At 52.2% G+C, this 26,717-nt stretch overlaps 3 protein-coding genes and 1 pseudogene across 3 annotated transcripts; 3 read left to right on the top strand and 1 right to left on the bottom strand.

Moving 5' to 3' along the window:
• Nucleotides 1-2,146: 2,146 nt before the first annotated feature.
• Nucleotides 2,147-2,860, top strand: LOC147976276 (uncharacterized). The gene has a single exon (XM_087520803.1). It carries the CDS (start codon nt 2,147-2,149, stop codon nt 2,858-2,860), a length of 714 nt encoding a protein of 237 aa, XP_087376929.1.
• Nucleotides 2,861-6,477: 3,617 nt separating this feature from the next.
• On the bottom strand, nt 6,478-7,576 carry LOC147976275 (uncharacterized; annotated as a pseudogene).
• Nucleotides 7,577-15,786: 8,210 nt separating this feature from the next.
• LOC125552282 (nucleotide-sensitive chloride conductance regulator (ICln) family protein) lies at nt 15,787-20,129 on the top strand. The gene is made up of 7 exons (XM_048715781.2): nt 15,787-16,105; nt 16,211-16,334; nt 17,403-17,520; nt 18,664-18,723; nt 18,809-18,898; nt 18,977-19,053; nt 19,770-20,129. Exons 1-7 carry the CDS (start codon nt 15,945-15,947, stop codon nt 19,833-19,835), a joined length of 696 nt encoding a protein of 231 aa, XP_048571738.2. The 5' UTR covers nt 15,787-15,944; the 3' UTR covers nt 19,836-20,129.
• A 4,920-nt stretch (nt 20,130-25,049) lies between these two features.
• Nucleotides 25,050-26,115, top strand: LOC147976274 (uncharacterized). Its single transcript, XM_087520802.1, has 2 exons — nt 25,050-25,689; nt 26,075-26,115. Exons 1-2 carry the CDS (start codon nt 25,050-25,052, stop codon nt 26,113-26,115), a joined length of 681 nt encoding a protein of 226 aa, XP_087376928.1.
• The last annotated feature ends 602 nt before the right edge of the window (nt 26,116-26,717 follow it).

Genomic DNA, 26,717 nt, shown 5'->3' with positions numbered 1-26,717 from the left:
TAGGAGTAGATCACTAGACATTGGTCAAAATTATCCTTAGTGGAGTAAGGATATGTTTCTCGATTATGGAGGTGACAAAAGGTTCATCGTAAAGGGTTATGTCGATGCAAGTTTTGACACTGATCCAGATGACTCTAAGTCTCAATCTGGATACATATTGAAAGTGGGAGCAATTAGCTAGAGTAGCTCCGTGCAGAGCATTGTTGACATAGAAATTTGCAAAATACATACGGATCTGAATGTTGCAGACCCGTTGACTAAACTTCTCTCACAAGCAAAACATGATCACACCTTAGTACTCTTTGGGTGTTAATCACATAGCGATGTGAACTAGATTATTGACTCTAGTAAACCCTTTGGGTGTTGGTCACATGACGATGTGAACTATGGGTGTTAATCACATGGTGATGTGAACTATTGATGTTAAATCACATGGCGATGTGATCTAGATTATTGACTCTAGTGCAAGTGGGAGACTGGAGGAAATATGCCCTGGAGGCAATAATAAAGTTATTATTTATTTCCTTATTTCATGATAAATGTTTATTATTCATGCTAGGATTGTATTAACTGGAAACATAATACATGTGTGAATACATAGACAAACGGAGTGTCACTAGTATGCCTCTACTTGACTAGCTCGTTGATCAAAGATGGTTAAGTTTCCTAACCATAGACATGAGTTGTCATTTGATTAACGGGATCACATCATTAGGAGAATGATGTGATTGACTTGACCCATTCCATTAGCTTAGCACTTGATCGTTTAGTTTGTTGCTATTGCTTTCTTCATGACTTATACATGTTCCTATGACTATGAGATTATGCAACTCCCGTTTACCGGAGGAACACTTTGTGTGCCACCAAACATCACAACGTAACTTGGTGATTATAAAGGTGCTCTACAGGTGTCTCCAAAGGTACTTGTTGGGTTGGCGTATTTCGAGATTAGGATTTGTCACTCCGATTGTCAGAGAGGTATCTCTGGGCCCACTCGGTAATGCACATCACTATAAGCCTTGCAAGCATTGCAACTAATGAGTTAGTTGCGGGATGATGTATTACAGAACGAGTAAAGAGACTTGTCGGTAATGAGATTGAACTAGGTATTGAGATACCAACGATCGAATCTCGGGCAAGTAACATACCGATGACAAAGGGAACAACGTATGTTGTTATGTGGTCTGACCGATAAAGATCTTTGTAGAATATGTAGGAGCCAATATGGGCATCCAGGTCCCGCTATTGGTTATTGACCAGAGAGGTGCCTCGGTCATGTCTACATAGTTCTCGAACCCGTAGGGTCCGCACGCTTAACGTTCGTTGACGATATAGTATTATATGAGTTATGTATGTTGGTGACCGAATGTTGTTCGGAGTCCCGGATGAGATCACGGACATGACGAGGAGCTCCGGAATGGTCCGGAGGTAAAGATTCACATATTGGATGATATGGTTTGGACAAGGGGTCAGGCCCATGGGGCTATAAGTCAGTGCAAAAGGAGTTTTGCGGAGGCCAGGGGGCCAAACGCCGGAGACCCTGGCGTCTGGCCCTAGACCAGACGCCGAGGCCCATGGCATCTGGGCCAGACGCCAAGGATTGTGGCGTTTGGTCCTGGAGTCCGTGTGGGACTCTTACCTTTCGGACAAAACCGACTTTGAGAAGGCTTTTGCTCCAAGTTTCGACCCGAGGGCTCAATATATAAATAGAGGGGCAGGGCTAGCACCAAAGAGACATCAAGAAACACCAAGCCGTGTGCCGGCAACCCCGTCCCCTCTAGTTTGTCCTCTGTCATAGTTTTCGTAGTGCTTAGGTGAAGCCCTGCGGAGATTGTTCTTCACCAACACCGTCACCACGCCGTCGTGCTGCCGGAACTCATCTACTACTTCGCCCCTCTTGCTGGATCGAGAAGGCGAGGACGTCACCGAGCCGAACGTGTGCAGAACTTGGAGGTGCCGTGCTTTCGGTACTTGGATCGGTCGGATCATGAAGACGTTCGACTACATCAACCGCGTTGATATAACGCTTCCGCGAACGGTCTACGAGGGTACGTAGACAACACTCTCCCCTCTCGTTGCTATGCATCACCATGATCCTGCGTGTGCGTAGGAATTTTTTAAAATTATTACGTTCCCCAACAACGGCATGCCGAACAGCATCATCACTGACAATGGCACCAACTTCGCCAAGGGCGCGCTCAAACAATACTGCTCCGTCTCCAGCATCCGCCTCGACCTGGCCTCTGTTGCGCATCCGCAGTCCAACGGGCAGGTCGAGCGGGCCAATGGACTCATCTTGTCCGGTGTCAAGCTGCGACTCGTCGAGCCACTCATCCGCTCACCCGGCAGCTGGCTTGACGAGTTGCCAGCCATTCTCTGGAGTCTATGCACCACGCCGAATCGGTCGACCGGGTTCACCCCGTTCTTCCTCGTCTACGAAGCCGAAGCCGTCATCCCGACCAACGTCGAGTTCGACTCGCCGCGCGTCGCGATGTACACCGAAGCCGAAGTCAGAGAAGCCCGCAAAGATGGCGTCGACCTGCTCGAAGAAGCACGCCTCCTGGCACTCAGTCGCTCAGTCATCTACCAGCAAGGCCTGAGACACTACCACAGCAAGAAGATCAAGCCCCTTGCGTTCCGCGAGGGCGACCTTGTCCTTCGACTCGTCCAGGAGCAGGCAGGCCAGCACAAGCTGTCCGCTCCATGGGAGGGCCCATTCATCGTGAGCAGGGCCTTGCGCGGCCGCAACGCCTACTACCTCATCGATGCACGCAAATCAAGGAAGCGGAAGAAGGACACCGCCGGTGAAGAAACGACCCGACCGTGGAACGTGGAACTCCTCCGCCCGTTTTACAGTTAGCCGCACGAGCGTATGTATCATCGCCTTTTGTAAACGCATGAAACTACAGGGTCCTCGAACAAGACTCGGGAGCTGCCTTTTGTCGACCAATTTATTGTTTCCTATTTTCTTGCATCACTATACCACTTAACCCGGCCACCGGTCCGACTCGCTCGACCCGGGGGCTCGGTGGCTGGCCGGCTCGGTCGCCGCCCCGCCGCCTTACGTGGTGATTCCTGATAAAGTTAGGATGTCGCGGTCCCCCACTTCGCCCTAAAGCCACAGATCCAGCTTTGGCTGTCAGCTGGCAAGCACAACGGGCCAAAGCTCCTTTACGCTTCATACACCAAGTCAAAGACTGCCGGGTCGATCAACCCGGCTAACCATTCATAAAATGAACAGTCGCACGACCGGTTGCTTGCCAACCGGCTTCGCCGGATTGCCGCCAACCGGCCCAGTGGGTGTTTCGCTCGCGCTCAACGTTTCGAGGGACCCAAGTCCTACGCGCTCCTCTCAAAGAACCGAACTCTTTGTCACGGACCAGAGCCTCGGCCGTCTGACTCGCGGGGGGGGGGAGGTTTGAGAAAGGAAAAACGCATGAAATCGGTCCAAAAAAACGGAAGGCAAAAAGCAAAAGCACCCACGACATCTACACAAGTATTTACGAAAAGGCCCACGGCCCGAGTTCATTACACCCTAAAACCCCCAGTGGGTGGGTGGACCTGCTATTTAACAAATTATTACACAAAGTGTCTCAGGCATCTCCAGCGCCGCGTCATGACATCGATGTCTCTCCCCTGGCGGCCTCCGGATCCAGCGAGGCGCCGGTGTCCTCCTCAGCACCCGCGTCGCGGTAGACGCCCGTCTCCTCCGAGCTCCCCTCTGGATCATGGAGGAGCAAGCCGTAGTCTTCACCGTCCACGGCCCTGCCATCTTCCGTCCACTCCGGATGGAACTCATCGTGGAAGGCGAACTCGGTGATGTAGCTGGCTCGGGAGGCGATCCGGCCGGCTTGCTCCTGCAAGTGTTGCTCCGAACCGGCCCGCTGGCCCATCAACGCGTCGAGCTGTAGGTCCGAATGCCAGGACAACGCGAACCAGAGCGCCATCTCAGCACCAGCACGAGTGGCAGAGACGCGCCACTCGCCAAGCCGGTCCGGCCCCATCTCAAACCAACGCGCCAGGCACGAGAAGCTGCTCGGTTGGACGGAGTCCGGTCATAGGGCCGCCGTCATTGCGGTGCCGGCCTGGGACAGCCGCCCCAACTGTGTTCCCAGGACCTGCAGTCGGGCCTCAGCGGCGGCGATGATCTCTGGGAAGGTCCAGGCCACCCGCGGATCCGTCCCGGACCCAACGACGTCGGTCGGGTAGCGCTGATGGCGGACGGCTTCCTTCACCAGCTGCTGCGTCTCCGAGAAGGCCCCTGCCTCAAAGGAAGAAGCAAGTTAGAAGAAGACACAACAAGGAATAAAGACTGGATCCCGACCCGGCGAACGACAAGAAAAATCACTTACTGGAGAAGGACTCTTCCAGGTGCTGTGCCTCAAGCAACGTACCACGCCGCTCCTGTTCGATGGCGCGATCGCACTCCTTGAGCGCCTTCTCCAGATCGGCCGCCTTGGCAAGGGCCGCCTTCAGCTCGGCGTCCTTGTCTTCGGCCGCCTTATCGGCCGCCTCGCGGCGACGGGCCCCGTCCTGGCGGGCCCCCTCAGCCGTGGTGACCTGCGCCCGCGGGCGATCCGCCTCGGCCTGGAGCCGGCCCTTGTCGTCGGCCAGCTGGCCGCGCTGCTGGTCCGCCTCCACCAGGGCCTGCTGCGCCTCTGCCACCTTGGCGGCTTCTGCCTTAAGGTGTTCCAACTCGGCCTCGAGGCGGCTCTTGTGACCCGCCAGCTGCTCATGCAGCCGGTTGGCCTCGTCAAGAGACCGCCGAGTCGCGGTCGCCTCCGCCCTCGCCTGCGCCGCCTCGACGCCAAGACGGCCGGTGTCGGCAATGAGCCGGTCGTAGTGATGACCGGCCCGGAGCAGACGAGTCCGGCAGGACAGCACCTCGGCCGCGAAAAAGAAGGACTCAGCAGAAGAAAAAAGCAAGATTTAAGATTTGGCTCAACTGTTACACAGTTGGCCTGAATCTCGGGGGCTACACCCAGTGAGTGCGCTAGCGCCCCCCACTAGAAAAGAGCACAAGAATACCTGCGGCGACGCGGAGCTCCTCCTCCTTGGCGGCAAGCTGCTCCTTGAGCTCCCGGTGCTTGCCCAGGAGACGATTGTAGGCGGCGACCCGGCAAGCGTCGAGATGCTGAAGAAAGCAGAAGTCAGAATAAGGCCAACACTCTAAAGATTCGACCCAACTACTACGTAGTTGGCCCGAACCTCGGGGGCTACACACAGTGGGTGCGCTGGCGCGCCCCCACAAAGAAGAAATTACAAGAAAACTTACCAGAACGGCGCACTCCAGGTCGCGCGTCCGCTCCACCTCGGCCTGGGCGAAGGCCTCAGGCCATTTCCGTCCGGCCTCGCACGCGGCGACTGACGGCGTCCAGCGCTGCCTCCTCCTGGGTCTGAGGCCCGAAGACAACGGCGCTCCCGCTCCGCGCCGGCTGCGGCACGGCAGCTCGGCGCCCTCCCTGCCGGGGCACCAAGGCGTACTCCCCGCTGGCCCGCTCGCGACGCGGCCAGCACCTCCTCCGACGCCCCTCCCGGCGCCGACGACGACCCGGACGCCGGGACGCCCTGCGTCACCGTCTCCGGCCCAGCTGCCGGGGCGGCCTCCGGCACCGCCGCCCACGGTGCCTCCTCCAAAACCGGCGGCGCCTCCAACACCGCCACCCGCAGTGTCTCTTCCAAAATGGTGCCGCCTCCACCACCATCAGCCCCCGTTCGCCCGACCACGTCGGCCCGCGGCGGGGAGTCATCCGCCACCTCCACGACCGCCCGGTCGGCGATCACCATCGCAGCCCGGCCTCCACGGCTGCGCTACCTCGCCAGCGACGGCTCAAAGACTGTTGCCGCCACCACCGTGCCCTCCGGCATCTCACGCCAGGTCGGCTCCGCGCCGCCTCGCGCCCATGCCGCCGCCGCGTCGGTCCAAGCATGGACCGATGCCGCCTTCAGCTCCGCCTCGGCCCGGTTCCTGTCCCGTCAGGCCATGGCTTCGGCGTCATTCGGATCTAGGCCAAGGTCCGAGTCGGCCTGTTCCTCCACCTCGGCCTAGTCGGCGAGGTCGGACCGGCTCCTGCGGAACTCGGCCCCTTCGGCGGCCGCAGCTTCTGCCGCCGCCCACGCCAGCGCGATTGGCGACCTGAAGAAGAAGACAGAATAAGCAGAAAAGAAACAAGACTAGCTCAAGGAAAAAATCGGAGCGCGAACAAGAGATGAAGCCTACCCCGCCAAGACCGGGACCAGGGTTGGCCTCCCGTCCCTGCCGTCGCGCTTCCTCTTGGTCGGCCTCCCGGCCCTGGCCGGGTCCGTCGTATGCTTCGGGGCATGGGGTCGCAGTGCAACGCTGTCTTTCCCATGCGGGTGGCTCGACGCCATCCCATGCGAGGACCCGGCTCCGCCCGCGTCGCCGCCTCCCTCGCTCAATGCCACTACACCAACAACTGGCGTCAGCATCGGCCGTTTCGTGCCGCGGTCAGCAATTCAAGACACATGAAGAAAAACACGAGACTTGCCTGCGCGACGCCCAGCGCTGGCGTCGGGCTCGGCTTCATCCTCCCCGCCATGAGCCGTGGGCTCCTCTGGCGCCACCAGCGCCACCTGCGACAGGGCCCGGGCGTAAGGATGGCGAATCACATTCAGAAGTACCACCCGCGTCGCGTCAGGACGGATGAAAAGGTGTGCGGCAGCAAAGTAAGAAGGCCAGACACTCACCTGCGGCGCCGGGTTCGACTGGTTGTACGGCGCCTTGCCGAACCGCCAGTCCTCCCCAAGGTTGGCCTTGGAGATGCCATTCACGTCGCGCGCAATCTGCTCCACGGACAGCCGTGTCGCCCCCATGCGGTTGGGGTCTTGAAGGCCGACCATTTCGCCGATGAGGCAGGAGCGCGCCTGAAGTGGAAGGACCCGGCACCTGACGAATGCGGCGAGGAGGTCGGTGCCGGTGAGCCCCTCCTGCACCTCATCACCGTCACCCTCTCGCAGAGATTGATGATCTCCTGCGACGGGCGCCTGGGCGAGTGGCCCCAGTTCATCTTCGCCCGCGGCGGCACGATGGTGAAGGCCGGAAGATTGATGCGATCCGCGCCATGGTTGTGGATGTAGAAGGAGTTCTGCCACTTCTTGGCAGAATCCTCCAGCGGGATCTTGGGGAAATCCGCCCCCGACCATTTCGAGATGACGGTGGCGCCGCAATCGGCGAACTCCCCGGCCGACGGGCCCTGCTGCTTCAAGGAGAAGAAGCGCGCCAGAGGTCGATCGAAGGCTCGACCCCCAGGTACCCCTCGCAAAGGGTGACGAAGCCGGAGAGCTGGACGATGGCGCCGGCGCCAAGATGATGCGGCTGGAGCCCGAAGAACTCCAAGAACGCGCGGAAGAAGGAGCTCACCGGCAGCCCGAACCCGCACTCGAAGTGCGTGAGGAAGACCACGCGTTCCTGCCCCTCAGGCCGAGGCCTCTGCTCGCCGCGCGGCAGGAGGACGCCGACGTCCGTCTCCCGTGGCAGGCGTCGCGTCACCCGGAGTTGGGTGATGTCCTCAGAGGTGACATTCGAAACCATCCAGGAGCCCGATGGCAGCGACATGATCGAAGGAAGAAGAAGGAAGACGGGGAGAGGGAGTTCTGCTCGAAGCAGCGGGCGCCGTAGTACGTCAGTTGGAAAGAGCGGAGCGAGAGCAAAGGGACGGGAGGGCGCGAGCGAGAATAATGTCCGCCGCCCCCTGCCCCCCAATTTATAACCCTCGGTTTGAACGTGGGGAAGTGGGATCGTCTGCACACGCCCGTTCCACTACCCCGCATTAAGTGCGCACGTACACGTGCAGTAACTGCCCGGGGAAGAGCAACCAGCCCCCGGACGCCGCAATAAATCCGCGCGCTTGGGCCGAGGGCGCGCGGCGGTGGGCCCCAACCCGTCGCCCGGTCCCGTCACACGCGTGGCCTGTCAGGCCCCTCCGACTTCTGGGCACCACGTGGCACCCGCGCGAAGCCCGAGGGATTGCCCCGAGATTCAGCGGACTTCTCGGTTCCCGACACGGCCGGGATGCCACGATCCGGTTTCCGAGAAAGCCGGCACACAGTGGGTGTTGCCGGACCCGGCGTTCGCAGGATCCACCTTGCTGAAGGGGGAAACTACGAAGGCCCACTCATCCGAAGACGGCGGACCTTCACAGCTTCGGGGACTACTGTCAGGGGGATGGACCCCGGGCAGGCAACGGAACCCGGATCCTCCTCAAAAAACAACGGGGTTGGCACTGCCCCTCAATACCGGCACGCGCTTGGCCGGGTCGCTCGACCCGGCCAAGCCCCCAAGCCGGCCAGACAAGCCGACTCGGCAAGACGCGTCGACTCGGCCCCAACAACTAGCACAAGACAGCCGAACCCGGCACAACCAAAGCCTCCTCAACAAGCCAACACCACCCGTGACGTGCTACGCAATCCAGCCACGGGTCAACTCCTGTCCCATCTAGGCCGTATGATGGGACGAGACTTCAATCAACGATGACCGAGTTAACAGTGCCCCGCCCATGCCTCTGGTCAGCAGGAACGTGGCAACAGTGCCCCTCACCTACCCGCTGATCAGGGTTGGCGTGGCTACAGTACCCCCGCCTTCACCGCTGATGACAGCAAGCGGCAACCTAACAGAGAGCACTGTACACGATTCGACTCGGCCATGCCCTGACGATCGACAAGACGATGCACAGTCCCCCTAGGCATGCGGGGGCCGCACCTAGGGGAACCCGGTGAATCACAAGCCCTCAGCGGGACCCAGCCCGGGTTCCCGGGCACCGACAATACGGACCCACCAACTTGTAACATTACCATTGTACCCCCGGGGGTTGGACTATAAAACCCCCCGGGAGCCCGCGATCGTGAGACAACAGAACAAGAGAGAAAGAAGAAGACACATATGAGAGAAAGGCAAGCAGGGGAGAAAGCAAAAGACACATACGAGAGAAAAGCAAGCAAGCATAGGACTAGCCACAAAACAACGACACCGGAGAGAAGGAGCAGCCCAAGCCTTGGCCAGCTTCCTTCCTCCTGCATACAGCTCCAGGAGCAACATTGTACTATCGATCATCCAACTACACTCGGCAGGACTAGGGGTATTATCTCTCCAGAGAGCCCCGAACCTGGGTATGTCCGGCGTCCCGCGCCCGCTCATGCCAACCTCGCCTCTGGAGCCCACCAGCGCCCTCGAGCCTCCTCCTCTCTTTAGCCATCCCTTGGCATCTGCCGTGCGCCCACCACGACACTACCGCCAGTGCCCCTAGCGGTAAGGTACTTATGCACGTCAGCACGCGATGACGGCCGCCGTCCCCTCCGTCACACCCTATCGCCAAGGACGCTGGCGGTAGGCTGTCTAACCCTACCGCCAGACGCACTGGCGGTAGCAAAAGGGTCAAATCCCGAAAATATTTCAAACCGGGGTCAGATTTTGATTTTGTTTGGCAAGAAGGTCAAAACATGAAATTTAGCCTTCCGTGAGCCGTGAGCGCCGATGCACATTGAGATTTTTGCCATCAGCACGATGATGCTGCTATAAGCTAGTACAATGTGTACGCAGAACTCTTCGATAAAAATATGTCAAATTCGTGCGAGAATTGAAAATGAGATAGTACGACGACCAGAGATAATAAGGCCAACTGATAATAAGGCCAACTCCACCGCACGACCCCAAACGGACGTCCGGATTGGCCGGATTCTGTCCGTTTGGGGCGCCGATGGGTTCGCCCGTGTCCCGCTTTGTCAGATGGGTCGTGCGTGCGCGCACCGCGCGGCCGCACCCCAAATCGTGTCTGGGGTGGACGTGAATAAAAAAATATAAAAACTGAAATGAATAACTAAAAAGGTAAATAAACACATTTAAAAAACATAAAACATATATAGGGGTCGGCCACAAAACGGTCCAGTTTCCACGGCCACTTAAAAGGCCCAGTTTCATAATTAACATATAAAAACAAAAAAAACTCCTCCCGCGCGCTCCTGCCGCGCCCGTTGGTGCCGTGGCCATCGCCGTCTTCACTGGCCGCCGCTGTCGTCGTCGTCGCTGACGAGGTCGACGTAGGCCGGTGGCGTCCACAGGTGGGCTGGACGGCCGGAGGTGCCTGCACCACCTCCTCCTGTGGCGACGCCTCCCGCTCCGGTGAGCGCGGCGGAGTGGGGCACAAGTTCACGCCCACGCCGGCGGCCATCTCCGGAGCAGTGCAGGACCAGCCCCACCCCTGGCCCAGCAGCTGCTGGAACGCGGCCGGCGGGTCCTCCTCCATCGCCTCCTCCGTGACGGCCGCCATCTGCAACTCCGGGAAGGCGACGTCCCCGGCGGCAGAGAGCGCCATGGCCTCCTCCAGGCCGTTGCACTGCCGCTCGTCGTGCGTGTTCATGGAGTCGTCCATGACACGCTGCAGGAGACGGGCCTCCTCCTCCGCTGTCATGCGAGGAGGTGGAGGGGGTGACGGAGACGGCGAAGGCGACGGCGTGGGCGTCAGGCCGCGCACCCGCGTACGCCCGCGCGCCTCTGCACGTGTCCTCCGCGGCCCCGACACGGTGCCGACGAAGTAGGACGTGCGCCGTGTGTCGTGCTCGTCCTGGAGCCATGTGTCCCACAGCGGGGAGTCGGGGGCATACCTGTCGTCGTAGTACAGGTCGTCGGGGAGGAGGCGGCGGCGGCGCGCGATCTCATCGCACCGGGCACGGCCGGTCGGCGGCACTGGCGGGATGGGGACCCGGTCCGCGGAGAGGTGCCATCCGTTGGGGAGGTGGGCGTCGCTCCACCGGACCGGCGTCCTCGTCTCCCAGTACCTCCGGCACACGTCCGCGCAGATGTACTGCCGGCCGCGGTAGCCGGCGGGCCTGGGGGCAATGGTGAAGGCGGCCAGTGCGGGGGCTCGATGGGAGAAGCGCGGCAGTGACGCGGGGGCTCGACGGGAGGAGCGCGACGGTTACGCGTTCTGCTCCTCCTTCACGAATCCGCGGCGGCGGCCCGAGGAGGAGCCGGCCTCGCGGTCGTGCTTCCCCTTGCGGCCGTAGTTCCAAAGGCCCATGGCTGCGGCCGGCCGGCGAGTTCGAGGACGGGGAGTGGCTAGGGTTTCTAGGGTGTCGGCTTTCGAGGGGGCAGAGAGGGGCCGGAATGGGAAGTGAGGATGACGACCGGTCCACGGGTCCCATTTAGAAAGGACGGCGACCTTCCACTGGGCCGATGACAGATGGGGCCGGCCGCCCGTGCGCATTGATGTTGACGGGTGGAAGGTAGGTGGCCGCTCCGCCACGCGGCCAGACGCGGACGAGCGGCGCGTCCGTTCGGTGTCCGCGGCGACCCAAACCCGGCGCAAGTTTGCGCTCGAAATGGGTCGGCCCGGACACAAAACGGACTAGATGGGTCCGGGCCGTCGCGCGCTGAGCCGTCTCGCTTGTCCATTTTACGCCAAACGGACGGGGTGGACAGGATAGAGTGGCGCGGTGGAGTTGGCCTAATGAACATCATCGTGCAATGCCAACGGTACCGAGACCAGTTTGACGATGGCCACACCGTCACGCCTTGTAGCATGGGCACAGACAGTGCGCTGTCCAAACAAGAAAAAAAATGCACACAGCAGCAGCATGTACAGTAGCTCCAACCTTTCCTTCAAGAGCTAGCTACAAAGCGTGCTGTTGATGACACCCCCCATCAGCAGCAGCAGCAGGGTTGTGCGAGAGAGCGGAGACAGACGGACGGACGGATGGATGGCCTGACGTAGTGGCGTCCGCTGCGCGGGCACAGTGGCGAACCGTACACGCCTCCGTCGTCAGACGTGAGATGCCCGGACGCATGCCGGCATGGGCGACAGAGGGAGAGCTCGCCCGCTGCTCAGGCCTGCCCGGTCAGCCCGGCTCATCCCGTGTCAGCAGCGCGTGGGGCGTGCGCTGCCGCTCCCCTCGTCATTCGCGCCGGCCGGCGTCAGAGGTCCGGGAGTCACGCGCGCAGACGCAGCGGCGTGGCGGTCCAGTCCGGTCTAGCGGTGGCTTGTTTGACTGGCGGGTCAATAGGCCTCGCTCTGACCGGCGCTCCGGTTCGCTTGGCCGCTGGGTCGCCGGTCCCGTCGCACCGTTTGTCCCCCCCCCCCGCCGACGCGACGTGGCCGTGGAAAAAAGGGGCGAGGTTCAGCCGCGGGGGAAGGGGCTCCATTGCTCCAAGGTCCAAGCTGAGGCGTCACACGCACGGAGGGTACCTCGTGCCCTCGGCCGGTCCCGGTGCCGGCGCGATCGAGGTGGGGTCCCGACACCGAGGCATCTGCGGGTTTACTGTACTGCGGTCAACGGAACTGCGGGGGCCTGGTGCAGCGGACTGTAGCTGATCCTATCCTCGTCCTGTAGGATTGCGGCCCCCGTTGCTCCCACGTCCGGAAATACGTTAGTAGTACATGTCTGTGCGGCGACGCTAGTATTTCGACGTTTTATTTATGTCTCGGCGTACGTACCACAGAACCATGATGTTTTCTCCTTGACAGGGAAAGCTCAGTGAAAACACTTCATGCACCGCTCAACTGATGGCTTCAAAGGTTAGGGCATCTCCAATGCTATCCTCAGAAACAAACACGCTATCCTAGAAAACGAACACGCTGTATGTCTGTGGATTAGTGTCCCAACGCCGTCTGCGGACATTATATTAGAGCAGGTCATCCAACCTTATTCCGCAATTATCCGTCTATATTAACTTTTCAAAAATAAACTATAATTTAGTACTTCCTAATGTAGATGTTTTTTAACACTAGACGCTAGTGTTAAAAAACGTCTTACATTATGAGATAAAGGTAGTAGCTTTTTGTTTGACGGAAGGCCATTAATCAGGGCACATTTGTAGCTTCCGCCAAATCTAGTCGTCAAATGGCTTTCGCCAGATGAAAAGCCAAACGAAGCATTTGAACAAAAATGAGAAAAAAGTGAAACAAAGCTATTAGTCACTTTCGTTGTTCATCAAACATGCTATCCGTCAAATGCCAAACATGCTAATCACCTCCCGCCAAATCCAAATAGCAGCGCAACAACAGTCTTCCACCATCTGAGAAAGGTATGTGATGCCTTTTGATTGACCAGACTCCCGCAAACCTTCCAAAAGTTTGCTTCCGGTTTGCGGGAGTTTGGACATGCGGACTGGTAAGCAAACAAGTAGGGGTCCTCTAGGATTGAATAAGTGTCTAGAGTAGGGTAAATAGACAACTAACACAAGCCAATGATCAATTTTAACATTTTTTACATTTGAGCAGATTTTGGCACAAGCTAGATAGCAACAAGTACACACTATAAATGCATTTTTGGAGTATTGGGAGCGGAAAGTAAAGATCATGCACGTGCAATTTGGGACGTATAGTTTTTGCATCCGAGCTCATATGATCCCTTATGAATAGTAAAATCAAAAATAGTAAAAAAAGAAAAGAAAATTCTTAAAAAAATTATAAACATTGATGAAAGTTTTCATTGCATGGAAAAAATGTGACGAAATGACATTCATGAAAATGTGGGAAAAAAATTAAAATTGATGCTTCAAAAAGACTATTGTTGGAAGCATTTTGGAGCATTGATTCTTTTGCCCGCATTTCCACGATGTCATTTTATCACAAATTTTTGCACGCAGTGGAAACTTTCATCAATGTTTATCACCAAAATAAAATTTGATTTTTGATTTTTTTATACTATGTGTTTTTGATTTTACTGTTCATGAGTGAGCATATGAGCTTGGGATCAAAAGAACACTTTAAGTAGAGTTTAGGACAATCGCAAACAATGGTTGATACGGAGGATTTTTGACCCGTGGTTCTGACGCTATCGTACGTTAATGTTGATGGAGGCTTCAGTCACAAGGATTACGACTTCAGATTCCACAGAGGAACCGAGTCCACGAAGGGCTCACACCCATGAATGGTACATGAAGAAGTAACATTGCCTATCCCACCATGGCTCACACGTACGAAGAGTCCACGAAGAAGCAACATTCTATCCCATCATGGCTTACACCCACGAAGGGGTAGCCTCAATCGGGTAGATCTTTACGAAGTAGACGATCTCCTTGCACTAACAAACTTCTTGGTTTTCTTCACACGATTTGAAGACTCCCAAGCACACCTTATCCAATCAAAGAGGCACCACCCTTCAAAAGGTAATGGATGGTGTTTGTTGATAATAAACCTCATACTCTTGTGCTTCAAAAGATAATCTCCTCAACACTTAAACACTATCTCATAGATTTTAGCTTTCTTGTAGAAGAGGATTTGGATGGAAAATAATGATATGCCTAGAAATAAAGGATCAATGGTTGGAGAGGAATCCCTTTGAAACCAGCACAAGGAGTGAGAACTCTCTCTCTCTCTGAAATATGGATGTGTAATGTGTATGCTTTGAGAGACAATGATGAAGCGGGTGGGGGTATATATAGGCATCACAGAAAATATGATTGTCGCTCACCTTTTAGCACATTTCAGTCAGACCGACTAAAACACTCGGTTGGACCGAACAATACAAAAGATTCAAAGTTCAGACATTTCTGTGACTCCTGATGAAATTGTTTGGTGGCTCCCAGTTGTAATGACCTAAGCACTTTCCACACTTTGGTGACTGAGACAGTTCGGACATTCCAAACGAATTTTAGTAGGCAACAGAAGGTTGACAAGAGCTCTTCAGTGAGGTCGAAGGGTTTAGGACATCGGCTATAACAACGTGACTCGGTGACTCCGGTGTATATGGGTTTGGTGAGTCTGAGTTGAACTTTTGGTTTGTGATATAGTGGAAATTTGGGAATTTGTCCGAGGCTTTTGGAGTTTGAGCACTTGAGCAATGAACTCAACATCTCAACATCATACCCTTTTGATAGTATTAACATATCTATGGACTCAGTGTGATCTTTGATCACTAAAATAGAAATGCAGTCTTGAGGCTTAATCCAACACTTGTCTTTAGCATATTGAGATGATGGGTTCATTTGATCATATGTAGTTTGCGTGTATGGATTTGATGCAGATATGTTCATGTGATCGCCTGACAAGGTACAATGGTAATGCAGATTCGGTGTAATGATTTTTTTCGTTTTTCCAAGCATGATTATGTGTAATGATTTGTTTTTTTTTTCAAAATCCATCATAGATCCTTAGAAATTTTGATCTTTGCAAAAGTTGTACCAAGGAGTGATGTCTTGTAAGTGTATATTATTAATTGCTCGACTGAATACCATACACGACTACTACTTGCTCTAAATCCAATACATCATTTTCTATTATCAGCAGCCGTTGTCTCACGATATAGTTCTTCAACCCGACCAACCGTAGTTCGTAGGAATCGGGGGTTTTCTTCCGTTAAACACACGGGGTAGAAATTTCTGTCGAGAGCCCCCCACAAACAAAAAAAGAAACTTCCTTCAAGAGAATTCAGGAACGACATCGCCACAATTGATTAGTTTTATGTATCTTTTGTTATTCAGCAGCATTTGTATCAAACATATTTAATATTGACGTATTCCATGTTAGTGCTAATAAAAGGGATCCCCTAAATAAAAATGAACATCTTGGCAGCTGGGTACTAAGCTCGGAGATGTTCTGCTATCTTTTCAGTTTTGTCATATCGGTTTTTATGTGACTTATACTTTATTCTTCATGATATGAATGAGACACGTATGACCATAAAAAGAAAAAGAACATCCTGGCAGCTGTTAGTTTTTTTTATATGAATGCAGTTTTTTTTTCTGTTGGTAAAATTCGGAAACTGCATTCTGGTCCGTTCTGCGGTCCTTTATAACGGACTGCTTGGGCCATGCTACTGCCTACTGGCCGCAGAGTTTATGCGTAGGAGACCCGCGTATGGCGCGGTCAGGATACAAAGCTGTCTTCCACTGGAGCAACCGCTAAACCCTTTCGAAAGAATCCCCAAATCTCGCACGCTCCAAAGGCCCGAAACCCTAGCTCTCTGCTTTCATCCCCGCCACCGTCCCCATGGCGCCAGGGCTCAAACGCCTCACCGACGTCGCGGTAGACGGCACGCCCCGCCTCGACGACGCCGCCGGCGAGGAGCTCGTGTGCGTGGAGCGCGCCGCCTCGGTCGCCCTCGGCAGCCGCGCGCCGGAGCCCCCGGGAACCCTCTTCATCACCACCAGGTAGAGAGCGAGCCGATGGATTTCGGCGCCCTCCTGCCGCACCGGCACCGCGGCCATCTCTTCCGACGCCTTACTTTTCTTGCCCGTTTGCGTTTCTGTTCCCAGGAGGGTGATTTGGCTCAGCGGGGCGGAGAAGGGCAAAGGATACGCGGTGGGCTTCCTGGACATCACGCTCCACGCAGTGTCGCGCGACCCGGAGGCGTACCCCTCGCCGTGCCTCTACACTCAGGTGATTGAGGGTACAACCGCCCTGTTTGAATTTTGTGGTGTTGGTGACTAATTTGGGAAAAACAGTTGATCAGTTGCATTTCATGTTTTAACATTTGTGGCTTGTTTGAAGTTGGGGTGTGCTTCGACCGACCTGGATCAGTCTTCTGGCCCTGATGTTCTGTTGGTATTTTTTGCCGCAGTTTGTTTTGGTGGCTGTATTGTTAGTTCCCTCAGCAGTCAGCACACAACACGCATGTCAGGGGCCTCATTTGAGCATAGAAAGATTTGTTTGCCGTTTCGTTTATATTAGTGCGTTGTAGCTTGGAGGAATAAGGAGATTTAGGTCGTGGGCAATTTAATGTGGCACATAAGTCATTTAGTGTAAGATTTGTGTCACATGCTGACATGCATTATGTTTATTTTGATATTTGATAATTATAGTGATATGTATGTAACATAAAGCATTGTTTGGCACCATTATGCCTTTGGAATGTCACTTGGTTCAGTGGGATGTTAAGCATGAGAAAATTGATTGGGCTGAATCGTGTGGTTGACCAAATTAGTTACTTAAAACGCAGCTCAGCTCATATAGTTCTGTGGTTGGAGTGGACTAAATTCAACATCACACGGTTCTTGACTCGGATTTACTCTCTGTAATATGCACATGGACCACCGAATGCAGGCTTTGTGTCTCTTCTCTTGATAGCTAGCAGTGATCAGTGCTATCTCACATTGACTTCGCTATTTGCAGCCTTTGTGTCTCTTTTCTTGATAGCTAGCAGTGACCTGTGTTATCTCTCATTGACTTTGCCATTTGCAGCCTATTTGTTAGTCCGCTGCTAGTGTCTTAGGACTTGTATCAGCCCTAGTGTTTGGATGATTGAAGTTTTAAAAAGAAAACTAGTTCTGTCTGTATGCAAAATAAATCTAGTGTTGGTAAAAACGTAAGTTTGTTACTACATTTATACTGATTTTTGGTTGGTTCTGATTTTGATCTTTGTGGTCACTGTTCAGTAGCTAGCTAGCAATAATCTCCTTTTTTAGCGCTATTAGCTCTAATGCGTAACACCCCTCTTTATATTTATAGATTGAAGCCGAAGCTGACTCTGATGAAGAGGATGGTGATTTTGACTCTGAAGCAGGTGGTGACTCACAGCTACCAAAAATCTCTGAGATGCGTATTATATTGGCAGATGCTGCCCAACGTATCCTTCTAAAATTTTCATATATTTTTGCACATTATGGCTGATGCTTTTATCTTGCAATGCCATTTTCTCTGATTTCACTGTTAACATAAAAACCAGTGGACTGATTTAGGCTGCCCTCTTTTTTTTTGCAGTAAATTCCCATTTTTCCATTGTTTACTGTAACAGTGACGCTTTGACTTTCTGTTTTTCCAGTGACTTATCCAGTTAAGCAATTAGTTGTAGAGCAGACATATGGAATTCAAATCTTTCTGTTTTTATCACTGAAGTTTGTCAGTTATGTTTTAAGTTCATTTGCATTGATGGGGAACACTGCATTCTGATTGTGTTTCCATCATTTCCTATTTTCGGGAAATCAAGTCATGGATGGAACATAGTAGTAATATGGATAAAACTATGTAGTGAACTAGTCATATAGATAAATCTCTTATATTTTTTAAAGCAGTTTGCGAGCTAATCAGTTCCTGGGTGCATTATGCAGTGCAAATTAAGAGCCCTGTTTTGCAATGGAGTGGTTTATGACAATCTCATCGGTTTTGGATTTGTTATTTTTTCCTGAATTAAGCTGCAAACTGTTATATATATGTTCTGGATAACATAAAATGCAGTGCGAATATGAGAGGAATGAGCATTGGATAACAGAGGCCCAGTTCTTTTGGCCGATTCTCCCAAAATCTGGATAATCGACCCTCCACCCAGCTTCTCTCAGAATCTTGAACTCATATTTTTTTGATAATCCTAGCTGTTTACATCCTAACTAGCTAGGATTGTGAAAAAGATATGGGTTCAAGATTCTGGGAGAAGCTGGGTGGAGGGTCGATTCTCAAGATTCTGGGGGAAACTGCCAAAAGAACCGGGCCAGAATTAGTTTCCACGGCAGCTTTTAAAATAAGCATCACCCGATATACACTAGCAAGCCCAACTAACCCTAAATCTTGGATGTTTCTTTGGATAACATCATTCAGTTGAAATCATTCGAGCAGACATACACCATTCTTGTAACTCAGTGCCATAGTGACCCGGGAGAATAACTTGTAGGCTCGACACTTTATTTAACTCCCTGTACATTTTTGCTATGAATTATAAAAGCAGCGTTCACCTTCTCGTAAAAATTCATGCTTGATATCCTTGACAGAAGTTCAGTAGATTCACTTTTTAATGCCTTCTGCCATTGTGCTGAACTGAACCCTGATCCTACTGCTGGTAAGTAATTTGAGTTGCAGTTAATACTTGAAAACTGATGTTCAGAAGAACTGTACTAAAATGTGTGTGTTCTTTCAAACTCCAGAAGAAAATGAAGACAGTGACTTGTTCCATGGTGGGGATATGACCAATGGTGGTTGGATTCATGGCGATGAAGATGAACACATGGTTGATGGTAAGTTTTCACAGTACATTTTATTTACATTTTCAGCTATTGTCTGAGCAGAGCTCTGACTTCTTACCTTTCATGCAGGAATCGACCCTGAGTTTTTTATTCCCAACCCGATAGGTCAAAATGGTGGAGATGACCTCAGTTCTTCAGTACTTGAGGTATGCTTTGACGGGATTGATGCTGTTATATTTGTAATGATCAATATCTGAGATGCGTAACCCGCGTTGACCATGGTCCGCATTACAGTGGTATATCTGAGTTTAACTCGCCGTGAAGACAATTAGTAGCATGATTTTATAGAGCTCATGTTTCATGGTTTTGAGCACGTGTGTTTAATTAGAATCACTAGATATTAGTGTAAAAAAGAAAAATCACTTTGTATTATGAAACTATAGTTAGTCGTTGATACCGGCATATTATATTGTATGATCCACTGCAACTTCTAAAATTATTACTCCCTCCGATCCATACTACTTGTCGCTCAAACGGATGTATCTAGACGTATTTCAGTGCTAGATACGTCTGTTTGAGCAACAAGTAATTTGGATTGGAGGGAGTGGCTAAAAACTTGTGCCTTGGTATGGAAGTTAAAATGCTTGCATTGCTATAGATTATTTTGTTGCATGAGTTATTTGTGGTTCAATCTAGTCCTTAACTTTGTGCAAATAAAAATATATGAATACACATTGATTTAATCAAGTAATCAAAAGATTGTGCTAAGACTATATGATATTTGTGGTGATTGATTTCCTGGCAACTTGATAGGCAATCTGGGTGAACATACCGCAACCTACTCAGAGCTTTATAAGAGTGAAGACGAGTTTAGATCTACTTTGTGCCAGTGACCGACTAATGTTGTTATTTATAACTGCAGCTTCAAATCAATGACCAGCGTTTCGAGGATGCGGATGAAGAGGAGGCCCGTGAAAATGGGCATTAGAAGCAGATATATGCTCGTTTTACTTATCATGATCCTCGTGAGGACCATGTCATTAGTTTGGTTGAAGATTGCTGTAGATGCAGCTTGGTTCGCCTCATGCTGTTGTGTCCCACACTTTCCTTTTGTCCTTTAATAGACGCTGCTATAGGATCGAGGACTCTGAGGGCAACCGTGTAGAGTTGCGTCGATGGTAACTTTTATGGGAGAAGGTCTTGCTTACTGGTCAAGAATGTAACATGTAGAGCTTGGTGGAGAATCCGATTGATGGATTTCAATAACTTTTGATCTAACAAATGGAAGGGGGAGATGGGGGAAAGTAGTAGTAACTCTTTTCGAAGGCGTTCTTCTGCCCTAATATCTGTCATGGTGGAAATGTTGTTTGTTGCTGCAGTTCGAACAGCTGAACCATGCTGACGAGTTGTCACGTATAACTCCAGTTGGCCATGAATTGTTTTTCAGCTGACGAATTGCTGCAGGACAGTTCAAGGGGAAAAAGCTTTGCTTGGAACACTGCAGTTTTTGGTTGGGGAGTTGAACAACCGTGCCAGAAAACATCAGCCGCGCCCAGGCAAGGAGCCAGACATCGAGAGCCAGGTAGGTTTTCCCTCTCGTTAGGGTTTAGGTTTTCTCCGAGGTGTTCCGCCGCCGACTGGAGTTTGGCCGTCCCTGCTGTCGCCAATTAACCTCCTCGGCTCGCCCTCGCTGCCCTTGTTGGGGGACGGGTCTGGCTTGCGAGAGAGGGGTGCTCCTAGGGTTCCCTTGTTCTCGACCCGATCTGACCCATCGGGTGAGATTTCGACATGGCGTCCGAAGAAAACCCTAGGGCTACCGGGGTCAGTGACGTAGAGAAGATGATGCAAGAGCTGGGGCTCAAGGAAGAGGATCTGGACGATGTAGTTTTCGACGAGGCTGACATCCCTGAAGACGCAGCTCGCTGGGTTGCTATCGCGAAGGTGAACTCTGTGAAAACCTACAGCCAGACTTGGTTTTTTCGCAATATGAGATCTGCCTGGGACCTTGCCCAGGAGGTCAAATTCAGGCCTTTGGAAGATAATCTGTACACTATCCAATTTTCTTGCCTGGGTGATTGGGAGAGGGTGATGCAAGAAGGGCCTTGGCACTTCAGGGGAGATGCTATCATTATCAAACCATATGATGGGGTGACGAAACCGACTACTATCAAGTTGGATACAATTGATATCTGGATCCAGATCCATGACGTCCCTGACTTGTTTGCTCACCTCATTGAACCGCTTGCTGCCAGGGTTGGAGAAGTTTTGTTTGCTGAACCTCCTTCACAGGATTTTGCTGGAAATTTCCATCGTGTTTGGGTTAGAATCGATGTGACGAAGCCTCTGAAGAATGCGGTGTCAATGGTGAGGGGAGGGAAGCGCCAGATCTATCGGGTGAATATGAGAAGCTGCCCGACTGGTGCACAGTTTGTGGGATGCTGGGCCATCTCTTCAAAGAACATGGGACAGGCTTGCATCCACACTCAGCCTTGGTGTTCAAAGACCTGAGGGCGGGCTGGTACATGAGAACTGGCAGAGGGCCTGTTGGTGGCCGAGGCCGTCACGGTGGCCGAAGAGGTGGACGCATGGGGGGACGAGGGCAGCACCCAGGCAATAACAGCTTCGACGGGGATGCTGGGGAGAACCAGACACATGATGAAGATCAGCTAGAACCGGCTCAAGATACAGACATGGAGGAGGCCTCCCGTAAAAGGGCCAGTGGAACAGGGCAAGCCAGCAACGCTCCAGCTACCAATCATGGGTCTGACTTGGGACCTGATCAGCTCGCCTTAGTGCCTGCGGGGAGCAGCTCAGTGATCAGCCCACCCCCGAAAAGAGATCCCAAATGAACAAGATTGGTGACCACTGGTCAGGAAGGTTTCAATATTTCTGTTAAGAAGTTGGCGGACTCCCTAGAGGAGGACCGCCGGGCCCAATGAGTGCCTTTTGTTGGAACTGTCGTGGAGTGGGTAAACCTGCGACAGTTCGAGAGATTCGCGAGTTCGCGATGAAGTTTACCCCTACCGTGCTATGCATTGTTGAAACACAGTTAAGTGGTGCACGTGTAGAAGCTTTAGCTGGAACTTTGGGTTTTGACAATTCGTATGCAATAAACAGTCAAGGGAGGAGTGGAGGACTTGGTATGTTTTGGAATAACAATTGTGAAGTTGAAATTTTGGGAGATTATGTGTACCACATTGATGCTAGGGTCACGGAAACGGGTCAGGATCCCTGGCGCATCACTTGTGTGTATGGGGAGGCCCGGACACACTTAAGGCACCAGACCTGGGATATCCTTAAGGGAATTAGTACTATGAGCAATTTTCCATGGCTTTGCTTTGGCGATTTCAACGAAGTGCTACTTCCAGAAGAGCACGATGGAGTCGCGGACAGAAGTAACGCGCAAATACAAGCTTTTCGGGATGCTGTTGACGTGTGCATGCTCATGGATCTTGGCTATCAGGGACGGCCCTGGACTTTTGAGAAAAAGGTTACAGGAGGGAACTATTGTAGAGTTCGCCTTGACAGGGCTTTGGCTTCGGCTAGCTGGACAGCTCGGTTTCCACTAGTTACGTTATATCACCTAGACGGATCCACATCAGATCATGGCCCGATTCTGCTGAGGTTCGATGGAACTCAACATGATACAATGAAGAGAAAGATGTTCAGATATGAAACCATGTGGGAGTCGCACGAGGCATGGACGGAGAAGATAACTGACAGCTGGAGTACTCTTGCACCGGGCTATGGTGTGGGCGATTTTCGGGATAAGCTTCTCAGGATTAGTACGGACCTGGCAACGTGGGACAGAGATACGTTTGGAAGTGTTCGGAAGGAAATGAAGGAGATCAAGGCAAAGCTGGAGCAACTGCGAGGCGATCCAATTCGTACTGGCCCGACACATGCTGAACTGAAACTTAACGAGAGGCTAGTGGAACTTCTCCACAGGGAGGAACTCATGTGGCGTCAGAGATCTCGGCTAGAGTGGCTTTCAGCGGGGGATAAAAATACCAGATTTTTTCATATGCGGGCTAGCTTGAGGCGCAAGAAGAATATGATTCGAGCATTATCAAACTCCCTTGGCGTGGTGACAGATGATCCGGCCGAACTTCGGAACATGGTCCAAGATTTCTATACGACATTGTATACGTCTGAGGGAGTGAGCGGAATGGAGGAAGTGCTTCAGCATGTACCCCGCAAGGTTACGCAGGAGATGAACAACACATTAGAGGTGCCCTACTCGAATGCTGAGGTGAAGACGTCACTTTTTCAAATGTTCCCGACCAAAGCCCCGGGTCCCGACGGCTTTCCGACCCACTTTTACCAAAGACATTGGGACCTATGCGGTGATGAAGTGACAACGGTGGTTTTGCGGATCATTAAAGGGGAGGAGAGCCCTGAGGGAGTCAATGACACAGTGTTAGTTTTGATACCAAAGGTTGCTAGTCCGACCCTTTTATCTCAGTTCAGGCCAATAAGCCTTTGCAATGTCTTATATAAAATCGCCTCGAAGGTCGTTGCCAACAGATTGAAGAAGATCTTGCCTGATATTATTTCCGAAGAACAGTCTGCTTTTGTGCCTGGGAGACTTATCACAGATAATATTATTTGTGCTTATGAATGCTTGCACTTCATGAAGAGGAACAAATCTAAGACAAATAGTCTATGTGCCTTGAAGCTAGACATGATGAAAGCGTATGATAGGGTTGAGTGGGATTACCTACATGTGATCATGCTGAAATTGGGCTTCTCCTCAACATGGACTGATATTGTAATGGGAATGGTAAAATCAGTGTCTTTCTCGGTTTTGTTCAACGGAGAAAAGTTGGAGCAATTTAAACCATCCAGAGGTATAAGGCAGGGAGATCCCATTTCCCCTTACCTATTCTTATTGGCAGCAGAGGGCCTTTCGTGCCTCTTAAAAAATAGTTCTCAATCATCGGTGCTTGGTGGCGTGAGGGTGGCACCCACAGCTCCTGTGGTGAATCACCTTCTGTTTGCGGATGACAGCCTGTTGCTATTTAAGTCTAGTGTGGAGGGAGCAAATGCGGTATCAAACCTACTTCGTACTTATTGCGACGCATCCGGCCAAAGAATCAACACTGACAAGTCCTCAATATTCTTTAGCAAAGGGTGCCCCGAGGTTTTGAAGAACCAAGTAAAAAACATCCTTCATGTTTAGAATGAGTCCCTTAGCGAAAAATATCTGGGGATGCCTATAGAGGTTGGTCAGTCAAAGAATGGCACATTCCGTTATCTGAGGGATAGAGTGTGGGAAAAAGTGAAGGGGTGGATGCAGAAACTATTGTCAGCAGCAGGTAAAGAGGTGTTGATAAAATCAGTTGCACATGCCATACCCGTTTTCTCTATGTCTTGCTTCCGCCTCCCGAGGGGTCTATGTGATAGTGTAACGTCAATTATTCGGCAATTTTGGTGGGGCTCAAAAAATGGGAGGAGGAAACCTGCATGGGTATCTTGGGACGTCATGACAAACCCCAAAAACTTGGGTGGTCTTGGTTTTAAGGATATGGAAGTTTTTAACCTGGCTCTACTATCTAGATAGGCTTGGCGGTGCCTGACAGAGCCGCTCTCCTTGAGTGCACGCATTCTAAAGGCGGCTTATTACCCCAACTCATCCATCTTCGAGGCAGAGTTGGGCTCACACCCATCACAGATATGGAGAGCAATTGTTGATGGAAGGGACATAATGAAAATGGGTGCGATTATGCGGATAGGAGATGGGCGCTCGACCAATATTTGGCCGCACAATTGGATTCCAAGGGCAGGTATGATGAGGCCGATTTCTTCCTTGATCCATAACCCTCCAGAAGTAGTTTCAGACTTAATTGATGCATCATCCGCTTCTTGGAGGGAAGGTTTGACCAGGCAAGTTTTTGCTCCAATGGATGCCGAGGCTATCCTGAGGATTCCCATTTGCACCCGTCAAGTTGATGATTTTTGGGCGTGGTCCGAGGACCCGAGAGGCCTTTTCTCTGTCAGGACAGCGTACAAAATGATATACCGCATAAAGAGTGGAAGAGAAGCATGGTTAGAGGAAGGAGAGCATACCTCCAATCTTCGGGGTCTGATGTCGAGTTGGTCGGCCTTATGGAAGCTACAGGTGCCGTCGAAGTTCAAAGTTTTCACTTGGAGACTTGCCCAACACTCACTACCGACAGGAGACTTGCTACAGCACAGAAAGATGTCCACGGCGGATAACTGCGGCGTGTGTGGGGCGCAGGATAGCTGGCGCCACTCACTTCTGGACTGCACCCTATCCAGGAGCATATGGGCTTTGTCAAATGAGGATATGGTGCAGCATATGTCTATGAACCAAAGCGACAATGCAAGAGAGTGGTTATTCTCCATGTTCGAGTCTCTACCGAAGGACGAGCTTGTCACAATGATCGCCACCCTATGGGTGATTTGGGCTGCACGGAGGAAGTTAATACATGAGGGGATTTTCCAAACACCCTTTTCAACTCATGGTTTCATATCAAGCTACCTGTCGGAGCTACAATTTTGGGAGAAGCCAGAGAAGGAGAAGAAGGCACCGGCCCCTAGACCGAATCAGTGGACCCCCCCGCCTGAAAATCACATGAAAATCAACGTTGATGCGGCTGTTGCGCGACATGGTGGTTTTGGGACGGTTTCGGCCATATGCAGAGACGGGAGCGGGGAGTACCAAGGAGCGTCGGTGATCCGTTTCAATAATGTTGATGATCTAGAGATGTTGGAGACCTTGGCGATTCGTGAAGCTTTGGCCCTTGCTGAGGACCTGCTCTTCCATGATATTTCAGTGGCATCGGACTGTAAAGTGGCGGTCGAAGCAATCAAGAGAGGTACAAGTGCACAATATGGAGCCGTGATACATGAAATAATAGACCGCTCTAGAGTTTTTTCTTCTTGTTTGATTAATCATGAGTTTAGGACCTCGAATGTTGAGGCTCACAAGCTTGCAAAGCATGCATTATCCCTGGGTTTTGGCCGCCATGTCTGGTTAGGTCACCCAGGAAATTTGGATTTCGTCCCTGTAAACATTTGTGACGGATGAATAAAAGCTTTGCGAGTTTGTCTAAAAAAAAGACATCGAGAGCCAGGCAACGGAGCGAACCCCACTGCGTCGAGACGGATAAGAACAAAGCAATGGTAAACCACAAACATGGCGCTAGTTGTGCTCCAGATTGCTAGCTTCCGTTATACGCAGCGTGTACTGGTTAATTGCAGTGGAGCTGTTTGTGACGCTTGCTTGCATTTGGGCCAACTAGGCCCGCGCGGGATGGAAACCAGTTGTTTGGTTGACTGGGCTGCACCATGTCCTGACCCGCACGAAACTTAAAGCAGTGCTGCGCCAGGCTTGCGAGCTAGTGCCGAATCGGCAATTTCTTCATAGCTAGGCTGAGCGCGGCCACATGTGCCTCCTCGCTACATGCCTCGGGAAGCGGGGAGACAGACCCGACGGCTCATAACTCCTCTCTCTCGTGTCACTGCCCGCTCTCTTTCACACAATGCTTTCTTACTCCTCTCACCGCCCGTTTCTCTTCTCTCCTCTCCTCTACTTCGATGAGTCACATGTCGCCGCGTCGTCTGCTGTCCCTCATCAGCGCCGGCAACAAGCTCATCCATGAACGGTGGGTTGCCGGCTTGGCGAACTCTGGGGTCGATCTCATGCGGGCTCTACACGCGCCGTCTCCTATCTGCACCAGGCCGCCTCGTCCGGTTAATGCGGTGCCGACCGCTCTGGATCCGTCGCCGTTACCGGACCTCGTGGTACTGGGTTCAGTAGCATTGCCGGTGGTGGCCGCCCCGCCCCGCCGTTGGAGCCCCGTTGGGTGGGGGCGGTTTCTTTACCCCCATCTAAGGGTTTTCT

Source organism: Triticum urartu, chromosome 4A (assembly GCF_056163025.1).
Source record: "Triticum urartu cultivar PI428250 chromosome 4A, HENAU_Tu73, whole genome shotgun sequence".
In the NCBI taxonomy this organism is placed as follows: domain Eukaryota; kingdom Viridiplantae; phylum Streptophyta; class Magnoliopsida; order Poales; family Poaceae; genus Triticum; species Triticum urartu.
Note: the sequence above shows the minus strand (reverse complement) of the source record. Positions and strands in the feature narration are given on the sequence as shown.